Genomic DNA, 15,578 nt, shown 5'->3' with positions numbered 1-15,578 from the left:
CTTTAAATGTTTTTAACGCTGAGAACGAAAGGCTGCATCCTGCGGAGGCCGCATATGCAGGCTGCATACGTCATCAAGCCTGGTTTATTTACGTTAACTGAGTATTACATTCGCAAGTCATTAACATATTACAACAATTTACGATTAACTAAGAATAATAGTTACCTTTATAATTGTAAATATTCTGAATTAGAACAGTCTTGATGACGTATGCAGCCTGGAAATGCGACCTCCGGAGGCTGCAGCCTTCGGATTGAGAAACGGCGATATCTATGGAAACGGCCTCTATGACGTGGACGTTGAGACGTTGGCATTTGAATCGTCAAACTTTATTGTTCTCACACAGGAACACACAGACCGGATTGAGTGGATTCAGTAGACGTGTCAGCTAAGGAAGTGAAGCCGAAGAAACATATAACACTTAATGCAAAACCCCTTTCTGACAGGGGATGATTTTAGGATTTAAATTCACGTAAATTGATCTTTATCTTCAAACGTAACACATTCCTATTCGGTTTTTTATTGTCAGTGAAAATGTTGACCAAATTTGAGACAAAGTCGGCCCGAGTGAAAGGACTAAGTATCGCAGTGTCTGCTCAGGCTAACTTCACCTGAATGTTTCTTTACACTGGCACTTTTATGTACGCCTGTATTTCATCTTATTCGTTTTGAACTGTTTGTGATATAATTTAAGAAATCACTGTGTAATATAATCTATACCTAGTTGTATAGTGAATTTCGTCCTTTGACATTTGACTGAGTACTGTTAAGTCAGTCGATGTTAGCATACAGCTATTGGTTAGCAATACAGAAATTACAGAAGGGATTAAAGTGACGTGTTGATGGCATTATCTGATATGATTTATTTATTACTCAGATTATATTCAAAGGGAGATAAATATGATATTATAAAGCAAACAGCACTGAAGTTAAATAGCTGTTACTGTACTAATCCACGATCTATACTAATTGTTGTTTCAATACACACTTCTGCATATTTGGTGATTGCTTGATCTTTGCTCGTTTAGGACTAAGTTTTCACCCTAAAAGGCCCTGGATTCTCGCCAGTCTGCACAATGGAGTCATCCAGCTGTGGGACTATCGCATGTGTACCCTTATCGACAAGTTTGATGAGCATGATGGTATGAAAAGCCTTATAATGATCTTATGGCCTCTAGTTCTTTATTATAAGCTCTCATGATATTGTGAATTGTCATTTAGGTCCAGTCAGAGGTATTGACTTTCACAAGCAGCAGCCTCTGTTTGTGTCAGGAGGCGATGACTACAAGATCAAGGTCTGCATCCGTCACAACCTAATCTTATGAGAATAGCATATTTTCTTTTGGCAAGTTTATAGATTAAGAACATAATGCATTGATTAAAAAGGGAAATGTTTATTAATATTTATTTCAGGTCTGGAACTATAAACTGCGTCGGTGTCTTTTCACTCTTCTGGGACATCTTGACTACATTCGCACCACCTTCTTCCACCATGTAGGCTCTATATTTATAATGCACTTTTATTAATTGTAACAATAATATATAGTACAGAAGTCCTATACATCTCACTCTCTTCCTCAGGAGTATCCCTGGATCCTGAGTGCCTCTGATGATCAGACCATCCGCATTTGGAACTGGCAGTCCAGAACATGTGTCTGTGTGAGTATTTGTACAATTTTCAACTAAGGCTCGGACGATTAATTATGCGATTAGGGTTAATCAATGAAATATGATGAAATGCCGTTACATCCAAAAAACACTGGGCGCCCCTGTGGAGAAACTCACTAACTCTCATATGGTCTCTGTGCTTTCTCTCCAGTGTGCTGACTGGCCATAATCACTACGTGATGTGTGCTCAGTTTCATCCCTCTGAGGACCTGGTGGTGTCGGCCAGCCTGGATCAGACTGTGCGCGTGTGGGATGTTTCTGGTGAGGAGGTTTGGGACAGGATGGAGTGGTTTGGGAAGGCTGGGGAAAGGGGGAATGGAAGGAGAATGTGGAGGAAGAGCGAGGTTGCCTATGGCGTACTCTTCCTCATGTTCTCCCTCTACAGTGTGTACAGAAAAAAACTCTGGGCTCTACACAAAAATACCTCTCACACTACGTTATAATGATATAGATACAGAACTTGCACGTGTTGTTTACGGCAAACAATTTTTAATGTACATCACCTAAGGGCAGATTTTATTTATTTGTGATCTAGGTTGTGTCTCAATCAGCTCCCTTGCTTCCTAAGTCATGAGTCAGTATATCATGTACAAAGTTTCGGGCAATCTCAATTCACATTGGGACACTGTTCACTTATTTTTCTGTGCAGTGACTGCTTAAGCACGTTGTTATAATTCATCAACAATCGGCAAAACCAACATCTGTCCGACTTAATTTTTAAACACTAGTATATTATAGTGTTTATATAACACTTGTATAAGTATATTATGAAAACCACTTTTATTATTCTCTTGCATATATCTGTGTGTAAATTTAGAGGAATATTACATTTTAATATATTTAAATGTAATATTTAAATATAAAGTAGATTGTGGTTCCTTCCTGTCTAGCAATGTGTGTTTATATTAAAACTAAAACAAACATTTGTCTTTTCAAAAATCCTGTTGCGTTTTATAAAGTTTGCTCGCGCTTCAAAAAAGGTCACATGATTTCTGGTAAGGAAATGGGGACCATCGATGCTCACTGGTTTTTGTGTTGCATTGTGGGAATTTTTAGGGAACAAACAGGCCCTGACTATTGAACAAGGGTGCTGATTGAGACGCAGACCTTGTCTATTTTAGAAATGCTGATATGAGAGGTGTTTTTGTTTTTTTGCATGCTCTAATACTATTGTTAATGTCAGTGTTTGACTCCTGCTTTTCATTGCTTAACATGTTTCTCATTAACCTTTTAATCTGCTTGCTGTCTTTACTGTCTGAGAACTTTAATGTCCTAAAAACATGTTTAACAAAAAGTTGTACCCTCTGTCATCTTTCGCTTCACACACAAATTAACACCAATGTGCAAAACAGCTACGTGTATAGTATATAGATATGTAATGAAGTTTGTTAATGTTGTCTTTTGCTTTGATGCATGTACAAATGTCAGATTACTCGACTGCTTGAACTAAACAATATATGGATACAATCCTAAAATAACACCCATGACATTTTTTACTTATTACATTACTATACTTTTTGTTAAGTATGTAAGTGTGTCTTTAAAGGGATAGTTCACCAAAAAATTAAAATTCTGTCATCATTTACTGACCCTCAAGCTGTTACAAACCTGTATGAATTTTTTCTTGTAAACACGAAGGAAGACATTTGTAATCAAGCAAGAAAACAGAAGCACCATTGACTTCCATAGTAAGAGAGAAAAATACTATGGAAGTCAGTGGTGTTCAAGAGCTGTTTGGTTACAAACATTGCTTAAAATATCTTCCTTTGTGTTAAGCAGAACAAAGAAATTCATACATGTTTGTAACAACACAAAGATGAGTGAATGATGACATATTGTCATTTTTGGGTGAACTATCCCTTTCCACTTACTTAAAACAAATAAATGTGTAATTTAATGACTCTTAAACCCAAGTGCATGATTGAAAGATAATTTGATATATCATTGTATCGCTAACAAATGCATGAATTAACTGCGATATTTCTCACGCATCTAACGTTCAGCGCCCCTCCAGAGAACATTAGACATGCTCCATCCCCATCAATCCACCAGTCCATTCATTCACCGCTCACTTCCTGTGCAGTTCCCATGAACCCCCGCCCCGGAAACATCCACATGTGTACAGCGGTCACTACTGCAGTAGCTTTTGTTGGACTTTTAATCATTCGGCATTTGTGCTTAGATCTCAGACACACATTCTGTTCTCCTCTTCTCTCTGGGTCTTAATCTGAGTTAAGCTGATCATCTCTCACGTTTTTCAAACCCAATCTTTCCAACCCAATTCTTCTCACCAACCCAATGTGATTTTAGGGCTCTCTCCAATAACAACCACAATCCGGGTGTTCTTGCATTGTGATTTACATATGTTGTCGGGTACCATTGTCTTTGGTGGAGTTCACTATAGTTGGGGTCACTCCACTTTTTTATATATAAAAAAGCCTAATTTTCCAGCTCCTCTAGAGATAAACATTTGGTTTTTGGTGTTTAATCCATTCAGCCGATCCATGGGTCTGGCGGGACCACTTATGGCTTGGCATGATCCATTGAGTCTGATTGGACCATTGGCATCGCGTTCAAAAATAACCAAAGAGTTTGGATATTTTTCCTGTTTGGAACTTGACTCTTCTGTGGTTGCATCGTGTGCTGGGACTGACGGAGGGTTGAAGGTTGTGATTTTCTAGGCCATTCTGGCGTGGTGATCGGGGACTTTGCTGCCGTGGCATGGCTGCAGGAGGCGCAATGATATTACGTAGTGCCCGAAAATAGTTCCCCGCTATCATTGCACCTTCTGCAGCCATGTTACATCAGCAAAGTCCTTGATTTTTACGCCAGAATGAGAGTATAGTTCCTAGCCATATCTGCTTATAGAATCGCAACTTTTGGTTTTCCGTCGGTCTTGGTGCACGATGTGGCTGCGGAGGGGTCGAGCTTTAAATGGGAAGAATATTGAAACTCTTTGGTTGTTTTTTTAGCACGATGCTGGTGGTCTGGTCGGATTCAATGGATTATGCTAAGCTATGCTAAAAGTGGTAGTGCCAGACCCGGAGATCGGCTGAATGGATTCCAAAGCGATAAAAGTCAGGTGTTTGTCTCTGGGGGAGCTGGAAAATGAGCATATTTTCAAAAAAAGTGGAGTGTCCCTTTAACTCAGGTTTAGACCGACAGTAATGGAGGACGTTTGTTGTGTTTGTTTTCTAATGTGCCTGAAATGTTTAGCGGCCCAACAAAATATTTAGGTGCCTCTTATGCAATAACTATCAAACAAATGGCTTTTTATAAATAGTAATTTTAATGATGTTCCTCTTTTTTTCCCTTCCCGGTATGTGGTTGTCCCTGTGTAACTTGTAAATGGGACTGTGTGTGGGACTGTAAATGTTGATTCCAGGTCTGAGGAAGAAAAATCTGTCTCCGGGTGCTGTGGATGCGGAGGTGCGCGGCATCTCTGGTGTCGATCTGTTCGGGGCATCTGATGCCGTGGTGAAACATGTTCTGGAGGTGAGAATTTGCTTTATTTAGATGTAATTTTGGGTTTGTGAAGTTATTACACAGGCTGTTTACACTTGGCATTAACATGTGTTTTCGTCCATCGGATCACAAGTGGACGACGTTAATGCCAGGTGTAAACGGTGTTCAAAACGTTTTGAGCTCGTCCACTTTCAACCACTTTCAACCACATTCAGAGGTGGTCGAAACCACTTTCGATCGGATCGCTTTGGAGTTGCGGAACGCACATGTGGTTGAATGCGTTCGAACAGGCACACGCGACCGCCTTCTCTCCGCCCATTTATCTAATCTGAGGTATTAAACACAAGTTTTACGTCTTTTTTGACTTCTGGCGTGAACATTCGGTGAATAGCACTATTTTTAGCTTTTCATTGATAAAACTAAGCGGCTGATCTCCGTAGTTTCGTTTTGAAAGCGTGTGAAAGTTGCGCGATCCTATTTCATCAATTGCGCTGAAAATTCAAAGAAAGCTCTTACATACTCATGTACAAAACACTGTGCAGCATGTTTACTTGCTAAACAAGCAGTGCACTCCGACATAATATTAGTTTGCATCCATATAAACTCATAATTACTCCCGCTCGCGTTTGAATGACAGCAGAGAGACTCGCCCACCGTCTCACAGACCACCCCTTCACAGTATTCAGGACAGAAGCGGTCAAATGTGGACAAAAGAGACGGATTTAAATACCAGGTGTAAACGTAATGTGTCTCTCTCGTCCACTTGTGATCCGATCGATGAAAACACATCTTAATACCAAGTGTAAACAGCCCCTAAGATCAATTAATGTATGATCAAGTATATGTTTGTCTGTGCAAATATACGAATTTGTTTTTTGGCTCTTAGGGGCATGATCGAGGGGTAAACTGGGCAGCTTTCCATCCCAGCATGCCTCTTATTGTATCAGGGGCAGATGACCGTCAGGTGAAGATCTGGAGAATGAACGGTAAGGTTTAAAAAGTTAGATTTTAGACATTGTGTTGAGATGGTTTAATATTGTTATATGATCAGCTTAACAGGGAGATACACGACACAAATATTTTTTCTTGTTTTGTAGAGTCAAAAGCATGGGAGTTGGACACCTGTAGGGGGCACTACAACAACGTGTCCTGTGCAGTGTTTCACCCTCGCCAGGAGCTCATCCTGTCCAACTCTGAGGACAAGAGCATCCGTGTGTGGGACATGTCCAAGAGGACCGGAGTCCAGACCTTTCGCAGAGATCACGACCGTTTCTGGGTGCTGGGAGCTCACCCCAACCTCAACCTGTTTGCTGCTGGTAGGTAACAGGTGACTTTGGGATTGGTTTGGGCAGTGATGTGATGCTTTTAATTGTAATCATCTGTGTCAGGTCATGACAGCGGGATGCTGGTGTTTAAGCTGGAGAGGGAACGTCCAGCGTATGCCGTGTACGGTAACATGCTGTACTATGTGAAGGACCGTTTCTTGCGTCAGCTGGATTTCAACAGCAGTAAGGATACAGCTGTCATGCAGCTGCGCAGGTATGTGAATGATTGACTGTTTAAGATGATGTGCAGTGTTTGGATCATGTTTAAATTTAGTTCATTACTGTACATGTCTAAATAATGTTTTTTTATGTTGACAGCGGATCAAAATTCCCAGTGTTCAGTATGTCTTACAACCCTGCGGAGAATGCTGTGTTGTTGTGCACTGTGAGTATTGTATTACATTATTAAATAGAGGGTGTATAGTATGTTTAGACAAAGTTTTAATAGGGTGGATTGAACGTGCATCAATCATTTTTCCTTTCTAGAGAGCCACTAACCTGGAAAACAGCACTTATGACCTGTACTCCATCCCAAGGGAGAGTGACTCCCAGAATCCTGATGGTAAAATTACATTTAAAAAAAAGTATAAATCCCCCTCACCTGCTCAGTTCTGAGTCATTCACACTTTGATTTGTGAATGTTTAGCTCCTGAGGGTAAACGCTCCTCTGGCCTGACTGCAGTGTGGGTGGCCAGGAATCGGTTTGCCGTGCTCGATCGCATGCACTCGGTGAGTCAGTAGAGTAAAGTACTAGTCAAAAACTGTGCGCTCACATAAAACTCAAGTTATAATATTTCCCTGCTTTCCACCTTAGCTGCTGATAAAGAATTTGAAGAATGAGATTGTGAAGAAGGTGCAGGTGCCGAGCTGCGAGGAGATCTTCTACGCTGGAACAGGATCACTGTTGCTGCGGGACGCTGACGGAGTCACACTCTTTGACGTGCAGCAGAAGCGATCCCTCGCCACCGTCAAAATCGCTAAGGTCAAATATGTGGTGTGGAGCGCCGATGCCAACCACGTGGCCCTGCTGGCCAAACACGGTACTGTAATTTCTCAAGTTATGGTGCTTTGATGGCCTTCTGGTGCTTTTCCATTGGATAGTACCTCACGGGTCAGGTCATGTCAGCTAATTTTATTTTGGCTTGGTTAGCTTTTCCAAGGAGTTTAGTACCACTTGAGAGTGGGAGGGATTCAAAAACAGCAGAAACTAGGGATGCACCGAAATGAAAATTCTTGGCCGAAACCGGAAAAAGGAAACCAAGGCCGAAAAACCGAAACCGAAACACCGAAATAAATTATTATGCCAATTATTAGTACAATTGCTGTGTACTAACTTTACTAGGGGTGTGTGACGAATTAAAAAAACTCACAGTTCGGATCACATTACAGTTTTTGAGGCACAGATTAGATTATTTTTCGGATCAGCAAAAAGGTGGGAAAAATCTAATAAACAATAAAGAAATTGCAAACATTTATAAAAAAGAACAAAGTTGTACATTAATAAGGTCTGAAATTAGCATTTTAACACAACTGAATGCTATTTTCACATATTAGACTAGTCCTAGACTAAAATAAATATAAGAGCTGTCCAAACTGAAAACATCTTGCACTGACATATCTTTAAATACATCAGTGCCTTTAGTTTGTCCTCAAAATGCACACAAGTAATGTTTTTAGTAAGGCATGTTTGTTTAAACTAATTATATTTCCTAATTAAACTAAGGTCTAGTTCTGGCTTAAGCTAATCTCTGTCCAGGAAACCACCCCAAAGACTATTAAAATAGTGACTAAACATGACCCAATAACCTTGTGTTTAATCCAACCAGCTGTTACTTTAACTACTAAGTTACTTAAATCTTGATTTATAAACGAGACATCGCAGACAATTCGGCGCAAATTACAAAATTGCCATTACACAGAGTTACTACAGAAGGCATGCACGGGCATAGGAGAGAGAGCTCGCGCACAAGCACATAGAAAACCAGTGTGTGTGGGAAAACACTGCTAACCTTTCATGATAAACTCAAATCAGTCGTCTTCTCTGTCAGTAACATCTAACGTTTACGTGAAAATGCAAGTACACAGAGGAATCCGCATTGAAAACACATCCAACTTTTAATTCTTTCACTCAGTGTCATGTATGAGAGGCGCTGTCAAGGGGCTTCACGCACAGGGAGAGAGAGGGAGAGAGAGGGAGAGAGAGGGAGAGAGGGAGAGAGAGAGAGAGAGAGAGAGAGAGGCACCACCGAACGCTCACAACAATAAATGAAGCCGTTTTAAATGAAAATAAAAATGTAAATGTTGCGACCATAGTTGATTTTGTGGCGCACACAAACAAATAAATGTATGGATAACACTGCCAGGAGCAGAAGCCGCCATTACGCGAGATTAATGTAAACAGCGTGACGCTTCGCGTAGTCGATGTAATCGATGACGTCGACACGTCGTTGCAGCACTATTGAGCACGAAGGGGAGGGGTGGGAGACGACTGATCACCGTGAGTGAAACCCAAGCGCTAGCGCACAGATGGGAGGGCGCGGTTGACATTCATTTTCGGTTTACATTTTCGGCTGGATTTTTTATTTCGGCCCGAAACCGGTAATGCCATTTTCGGCCGAAATTTTCGGCGGCCTAAATTTCGGTGCATCCCTAGCAGAAACGGTACTAAGTTACGAAGGGGACTATTTTCAGGCACTGCGTAATATCATTGCGCCTGCTGCTGCAGCCATGTTACGGCAGCCAAGTCCTTGGTTATTACGCCAGAATGAGAGTATAGTTCCTAGCCATATCGGCCTAGAAAACCACAACCTTTAATTTTCTGTCGGTCTTAGTACACGATGTAAAAAGATAATAGTCAAGTTTTAAATAGGAGAAATATCAAAACTTTTTGGGGTTTTTTTAGGCGATGCTAATGGTCTAATCAGATTCAATGGATTATGCTAAGCTATGCTAAAAGTGATGCCGTCAGACCCGGAGATCAGCTGAATGGATTCCAAAACGATAAAAATCAAATATTTAACTCTAGGGGAGCTGGAAAATGAGAATATTTTCAGAAAAGTCCCTTTAAGTAATAATGAGATTTTGGGGAAAGGTGTTCAACATTTTAGGTTTTGTTTGGATAACTAGGCTTGATATTTTTTTTGCCTTATCAAATGAAATAATACTAAATAATCGCTTCTTTCAACCATCAGCCATCATGATCTGCAACAAGAAGTTGGACAGCCTGTGCAACATCCACGAGAACATCCGAGTGAAGAGCGGTGCTTGGGCTGAGAATGATGTCTTCATCTACACCACTTCCAATCATATCAAATATGCTCTCACCTCAGGGTATTGCACCAGCTGCACACAAAACGAATGCCAATTTTTTTTACATTTTAAACTATTTATGTGACTTAATGTGACCTAATGTGTCTCTTGCAGTGATCACGGTATAATCCGTACCTTGGACCTGCCCATCTACGTGACAAGAGTCAGAGGCAACAGTGTGTACTGTCTGGATCGTGAATGCAGGCCACGAGTGCTCAACATTGACCCCACCGAGTATCGTTTTAAACTGGCTCTGGTCAATCGCAAATACGAAGAGGTTTGTTTTGTATTTTCAGCTGTGTTTTTCAGGTTTATTTTTTTATTTTGTATTGTTCTAACCACCTCATCTTCCTCAGGTTCTTCATATGGTGCGCAATGCTAAACTGGTAGGCCAGTCAATCATTGCCTACCTGCAGAAGAAGGGTTACCCAGAGGTTGCGCTGCACTTCGTCAAGGACGAGAAGACTCGCTTTAGCCTGGCACTGGAGTGTGGAAACATTGAGGTATGCAGAAGTGATGATAAATACTCTTAAAGGCCCTTTAGAAGTCAAAATAAAAGTTTTATTTAAGTCTTTCCCCGCCATCATTTTTTTAAAAGTTGCCAGCCAGCGGCAGAATTTTTGATGATTTTAACAAAAGTTTAATGCCTTCCAGAAAACGTTTTTCTATAAATATATAAACGTTAAATATATCAAATAAAAAACAAACCATCTGATTTCAAACAAACAAACAAAAAATGAAAAAAATCCATCTGAATTTTTTCTCTTTTTTTATCACCTCTACAACATGGTTAGGTTTCTTCAAAAATAGCAAATTTAGCAAAAAGCTGAGAGACTTGCATTTTTGTAAAGGACTTTTGTTAGCGATCAGATTCAGAACAATGATCAAAACATAATACTTTTTACTGTTTCTAATTCAGTGGGTGCTTAAGTGTTTTATAAGTTTTGTAAGAGTGCCACCTAGTGGATAACAACAGAAATATAGATTGCTGTAAAAACTCGTCAGGGAAGCATCATTGGAAGGGAAGCGTTTTCTCTTAATTGATGAGATAACTCGTCAATGGCATAGAAATTGTTCATATTTTAAGTCAACACAAAAAACCACCTTGCCTCCATCCCTGCAGGTGGCGCTGGAGGCTGCAAAAGCCCTGGATGAACGTAGCTGCTGGGAGCGCCTCGGCGAAGCTGCTCTACTCCAGGGTCATCACCAGGTGGTGGAGATGTGCTACCAGCGAACCAAGAATTTCGACAAGCTCACATTTCTGTACCTCATCACTGGCAACCTGACCAAGCTCAGGAAGATGATGAAGATAGCTGAGTGAGGAAGAGGAAGTCCGAGCATGTGTTCAAAACGTATTATTTTTATTTTTGAGTGATGTTTAAATGTTGCTTCTGGTGTGTGTTACAGCTGAGATAAGAAAGGACATGAGCGGACACTATCAGGGCGCTCTTTACCTGGGTGATGTCAGCGAGCGTGTGCGAATCCTGAAGAACTGTGGACAGAGTATGTGCCTTCACTACTATGAATAATCTAAGTAAAATAAGTATTTGACACATCAGCATTTTTATCAGTAAGGGGATTTCTAAGTAGGCGATTGACACAATTTTCTACCAGATGTAGCCATCAAGCCAAATATTGAATTCATACAAAGAAATCAGAATATTTAAGTATACAAGTTGAGTCATAATAAATAAAATGAAATTCCCATAATCTTAAAGAATTCTGTGTCACTCAAATTCCCAGAAGTCTTTGGCTTACCTGACTGCTGCCACTCATGGGATGGACGAAGAAGCCGAGGCCCTCAAAGAGACCTTTGATCCGGAAAAAGAAGTGGTTAGTTATGCTCTTATAACTGTGAGAGACATGGACCTATAAATGTTTAATAGATCCTCAGGATGATTGACAGGTGAATTCTTTCCACGTGCAGGTGCCTGAAGTCGACCCCAATGCTCAGCTGTTGCAGCCACCACCTCCCATCAACCCCCTGGACACCAACTGGCCTCTGCTCACCGTTTCTAAGGGCTTCTTTGAGGGAGCCATTGCTGCCAAAGGTGATTGACAGTCTTTTCATACTTATCCAGACTCGTGGTTGGTAACCACCAGGACTTTTGAAGTTGGATGGATCTAATTTTGCAAAAAAAATGCTGTGTTTTTGTTAAAAAGGTAAAGCAGGACAGATGGTTGCTGATATTGACATGGATACTGCTGGAGCAGAAGGCTGGGGAGAAGATGCAGAACTTCATTTGGATGAAGGTCTTTCTCTCTCTATTCTCTTGTTATTTAGCTCATTAGTTGATCATGTTGATTGCTTAAATGTTAAACTTGCTCATGATTTGAATATAATTTTTCTGGTGGACAATAAAATGGACAAATTGATCTACGTTGAAAAAGGGATCCGAGATATATTTAGGGACCAGAATATCATGAATGCTTTGGAGTTGACATTTTCATCAGAATGTTTATCCATCACGCTTGCTCTCCTCAGATGGATTCATGGATGCTCAGGAAGGTTTGGGAGACGATGGAGCTATCGGGAAAGAGGAAGGTGGAGGCTGGGATGTTGAGGAAGATCTGGACTTACCTCCAGAACTTGTGAGTGCCATTGTTGATTTTGATTTCATTTCAAAATAAAAGACTATCTAATAACTTTGTGCTTCCTTAACCAAGAGGATGTGCCTTCTGTTGGTGGAGGTGGGGCTGAGGGAGAAGGTTTCTTTGTACCGCCCACCAAGGGCACAAGCCCCACCCAGACGTGGTGCAACAACTCTCAGCTGGCCGTGGATCACATCTTGGCCGGCTCCTTCGAGACAGCTATGAGGGTAAAATACTTTCTACTGTTAACTTTGACAAGCATTGCGCTTTCTATACAAGCGTTCATGTCACAGTTTTGATTTTGGCTGAAATGATGGGAGTAATGAAGGCCGTCTCTTTCTACAGTTGCTACACGATCAGGTCGGTGTGGTTCAGTTCGGGCCCTATAAGCAGATTTTCATGCAGACCCTGTCCCGCGGTCACACCTGTTACCTGGGACTGCCGTCTTTGCCCTGCTTGCACAGTTACCCGCAGAGGAACTGGAAGGACAGCGGTGCCAAAGGAGGCCTGCCAGCGGTGGGTTTGCGTCTGTCTGACCTCATTTCGCGCCTGCAGCAGTGCTACCAGTTGACCACGGCCGGGCGCTTCGAGGATGCCGTGGAGCGCTTCAGGGCCATCCTGCTGTCAGTTCCACTGCTCGTGGTCGACAACAAACAAGAGATTGCAGAGGTATGCGAGAGAGATGGTGGTAAAGTACAGTTACCTCTGTGTGTAGTCGTGTCTTGTTTTTATATTAAACCTTATAATTACAGGCACAGCAGCTGATCACTATCTGTAAAGAGTACATCATCGGCCTCAGTATGGAGACGGAGAGGAAGAAACTTCCTAAAGACTCTCTAGATGACCAGAAGCGACTGTGTGAGGTATGATCACTTGTTTTTTATTAGTACAGTACAGTAAAGACTGTATATTATGTGTTTGCTAATCTTTTATTTTCTGTGTGTTTGCGTAAGATGGCGGCATACTTCACGCACTGCAGTCTGCAGCCCGTCCACATGGTGTTGGTGTTGAGAACGGCTCTCAATCTTTTCTTCAAACTCCGGAACTTCAAAACAGCAGCGGGATTCGCTCGCCGTCTCCTTGAGCTCGGCCCCAAACAAGAAGTTGCACAACAGGTATAAAGATAACGGTCGTGTAGATGAGAAATTTACCAAAAACATGTTTTGCTTTATATGTAGTAATGTCGAAACAGGATTAGATTTAGGGGTACACTCTTAAAAATAAAGGTGCTTGAAATGTACATTAAACGGCAATGCCATAGAAGAACCATTTTTTACCCTGGACCAGAAAACCAGTCGAAAGGGTCAATTTTTGAAATTGAGATTTATACATCTGAAAGATAAATAAGCTTTCCATTGATGTATGGTTTGTTAGGATAGGACAATATTTGCCTGAGATATATCTGAGATGTATGAATTTGAAGGTGCAAAAATCTCAATATTAAAAAATAGCCTTTAAAGTTGTCCATATGAAGTCTTTAGCACTGCATCCACTCACATAAAGTTTTTATACATTTAAAGCAGGAAATTTATAAAATATCTTCATGGAACATGATCTTTACATAATATCCTAAATCATTTTTGGCATAAAAGAAAAGTCTTATTGTATTATTGGCTTTTGCTATAAATACCCATGCAACTAAAGACTGGTTTTGTAGTCCAGGGTCAAATTTTTGGTTTTCAAATGAACCATTCAGTCAAATGCTTATGTTGAAATATTTTGAAAAAAAAAATTCTTGTAAAAAACCTATGTCGACACATTTTGCCTGCATTCTTTCGCCCTATTTAATACACTTGCTTGCTCTGTAAGTAACGTCTTGTCTTTGGATTCTCAGACACGAAAGATTCTTGCAGCTTGTGAGAAGAGCCTGACAGATGCCCACCAACTGAACTACGACCCCCACAATCCCTTTGACATCTGTGCAGCCTCATACACTCCCCTGTACCGCGGGCGGCCCGTAGAGAAGTGTCCACTGTCTGGAGCCTGCTACTGCCCGAAATACAAAGGAGAGGTCTGCAGGGTCACACAGGTCAGTACTGAGATCTTGTAACATCCGTTTATACAATATATGTATACTAAAGGTAAAAAGTTTTGAAACGCTTGACTGAAATGTTAACTGGGGTCTTAAATCATTTAATTTGAAGCTGTATGGTTAATTGCTTGAAATTACTTTTGTATACAACATATAGCTTTACCAAAAAGATGAATTTCTGTTATTAGAAAACTAATATTTATTTTACAATTTTATTTTTTAAATAAATTAATCGATGAAAAGAGCCCAGATTATCTCGATAACTTAGATATTCTGTAAAAATCATCCTGAGGTGAAACTTTAAGATGCTAATTGATTAAATGACACAAGTATGGTTTTGCAATTTCTAGGCAAAGGGTCACTGCACTTCAGATGATAAAATATATCAAGAGTTTTGATTTATTTTAGATGCTTTTAGTCATCAAAATATTTCCCACAGTTACATTCGTGTTATGCCATAGTTTGGACGAGTTTATTATTATTCTGTAATGTGGAAAAACATTTATAAAGAACGAGTGAGTGTTCCAAAACTTTATTGATAGAAAACATCTTGTATTATTAGTATGTGATATAGGAAGTAAATCTGATTATTGACTGTTAAGTGAGAAAACAATTTCATTTGGCTATCTCTCGTGTTTCCTAGGTAACCCAGATCGGTAAAGATGTCATTGGATTGCGCGTCAGCCCGTTACAGTTCCGTTGAACGATTGACGTCAACATCAATGGAAACAGATGAGGATGTCTCTCTCATTTTTTTCTTTAAGATAATGTAATAAAAACTTGCGTGTGATCAGAGCAAAAGGAAGTTAGAAAAAAATTCCTTATGAATAATGAATTCTGTCTGTGACTTTGCTTTGCATTATTATATATATGAAGTGTCTGTATCTTTATGCTCGCCTAACGGGAGGAGGGGTTTGTTCCCTTTCTTTAGTATGAGTAACTAACTGTACATCTATAACCCTGTCTCAAGTGCATTCATGCATTATAAGTGTGCAAAACACACTTTTCTTTCCTGTTCTCTTATGGAAATAAAATTCTGGAAAACAAATATAGTTTACTGTCCTCCTTATTTAAAAAATGTTAGTGTTTATATCCGAGACTGAACTAGTTATCACTTGTATAGCATTTACAATTTTTATTAGTAAGAAATCATATAGCCACGCTGATACAATGACATTGAAAATGTT

At 40.3% G+C, this 15,578-nt stretch overlaps 1 protein-coding gene across 1 annotated transcript; it reads left to right on the top strand.

Annotated features, from left to right (window-relative positions):
- Window positions 1–342: 342 nt before the first annotated feature.
- Window positions 343–15,439, top strand: copa (COPI coat complex subunit alpha). The gene is made up of 29 exons (XM_073873709.1): window positions 343–582; window positions 1,037–1,142; window positions 1,222–1,295; window positions 1,414–1,494; window positions 1,582–1,662; window positions 1,824–1,929; window positions 5,054–5,163; window positions 6,020–6,119; window positions 6,231–6,449; window positions 6,522–6,672; window positions 6,777–6,843; window positions 6,945–7,020; window positions 7,105–7,187; window positions 7,273–7,498; window positions 9,650–9,788; window positions 9,882–10,044; window positions 10,124–10,270; window positions 10,891–11,085; window positions 11,180–11,270; window positions 11,512–11,600; window positions 11,695–11,818; window positions 11,931–12,020; window positions 12,253–12,359; window positions 12,437–12,586; window positions 12,705–13,028; window positions 13,112–13,222; window positions 13,313–13,474; window positions 14,194–14,388; window positions 15,035–15,439. The coding sequence occupies exons 1-29, from the start codon at window positions 535–537 to the stop codon at window positions 15,092–15,094; spliced, it is 3,675 nt and encodes a 1,224-aa protein (XP_073729810.1). The 5' UTR covers window positions 343–534; the 3' UTR covers window positions 15,095–15,439.
- Window positions 15,440–15,578: the final 139 nt, after the last annotated feature.

The sequence above is a fragment of the Misgurnus anguillicaudatus genome, chromosome 2 (genome assembly GCF_027580225.2).
Source record: "Misgurnus anguillicaudatus chromosome 2, ASM2758022v2, whole genome shotgun sequence".
NCBI lineage: Eukaryota > Metazoa > Chordata > Actinopteri > Cypriniformes > Cobitidae > Misgurnus > Misgurnus anguillicaudatus.
The sequence above is the reverse complement of the archived record's forward strand: the minus strand, read 5'-3'. Positions and strand labels throughout refer to the sequence as shown.

What these genes read in the sequence shown, in the direction of transcription:
- copa (XM_073873709.1), top strand. Translation starts at nt 535, where the DNA reads ATGTTGACCAAATTTGAGACAAAGTCGGCCCGAGTGAAAGGACTAAGT. An exon ending in TGACTCCCAGAATCCTGATG is followed by an intron (nt 7,021 to 7,104) that starts GTAAAATTACAT and finishes GTGAATGTTTAG; the next exon opens with CTCCTGAGGGTAAACGCTCC. An exon ending in AGATGATGAAGATAGCTGAG is followed by an intron (nt 11,086 to 11,179) that starts TGAGGAAGAGGA and finishes GTTACAGCTGAG; the next exon opens with ATAAGAAAGGACATGAGCGG.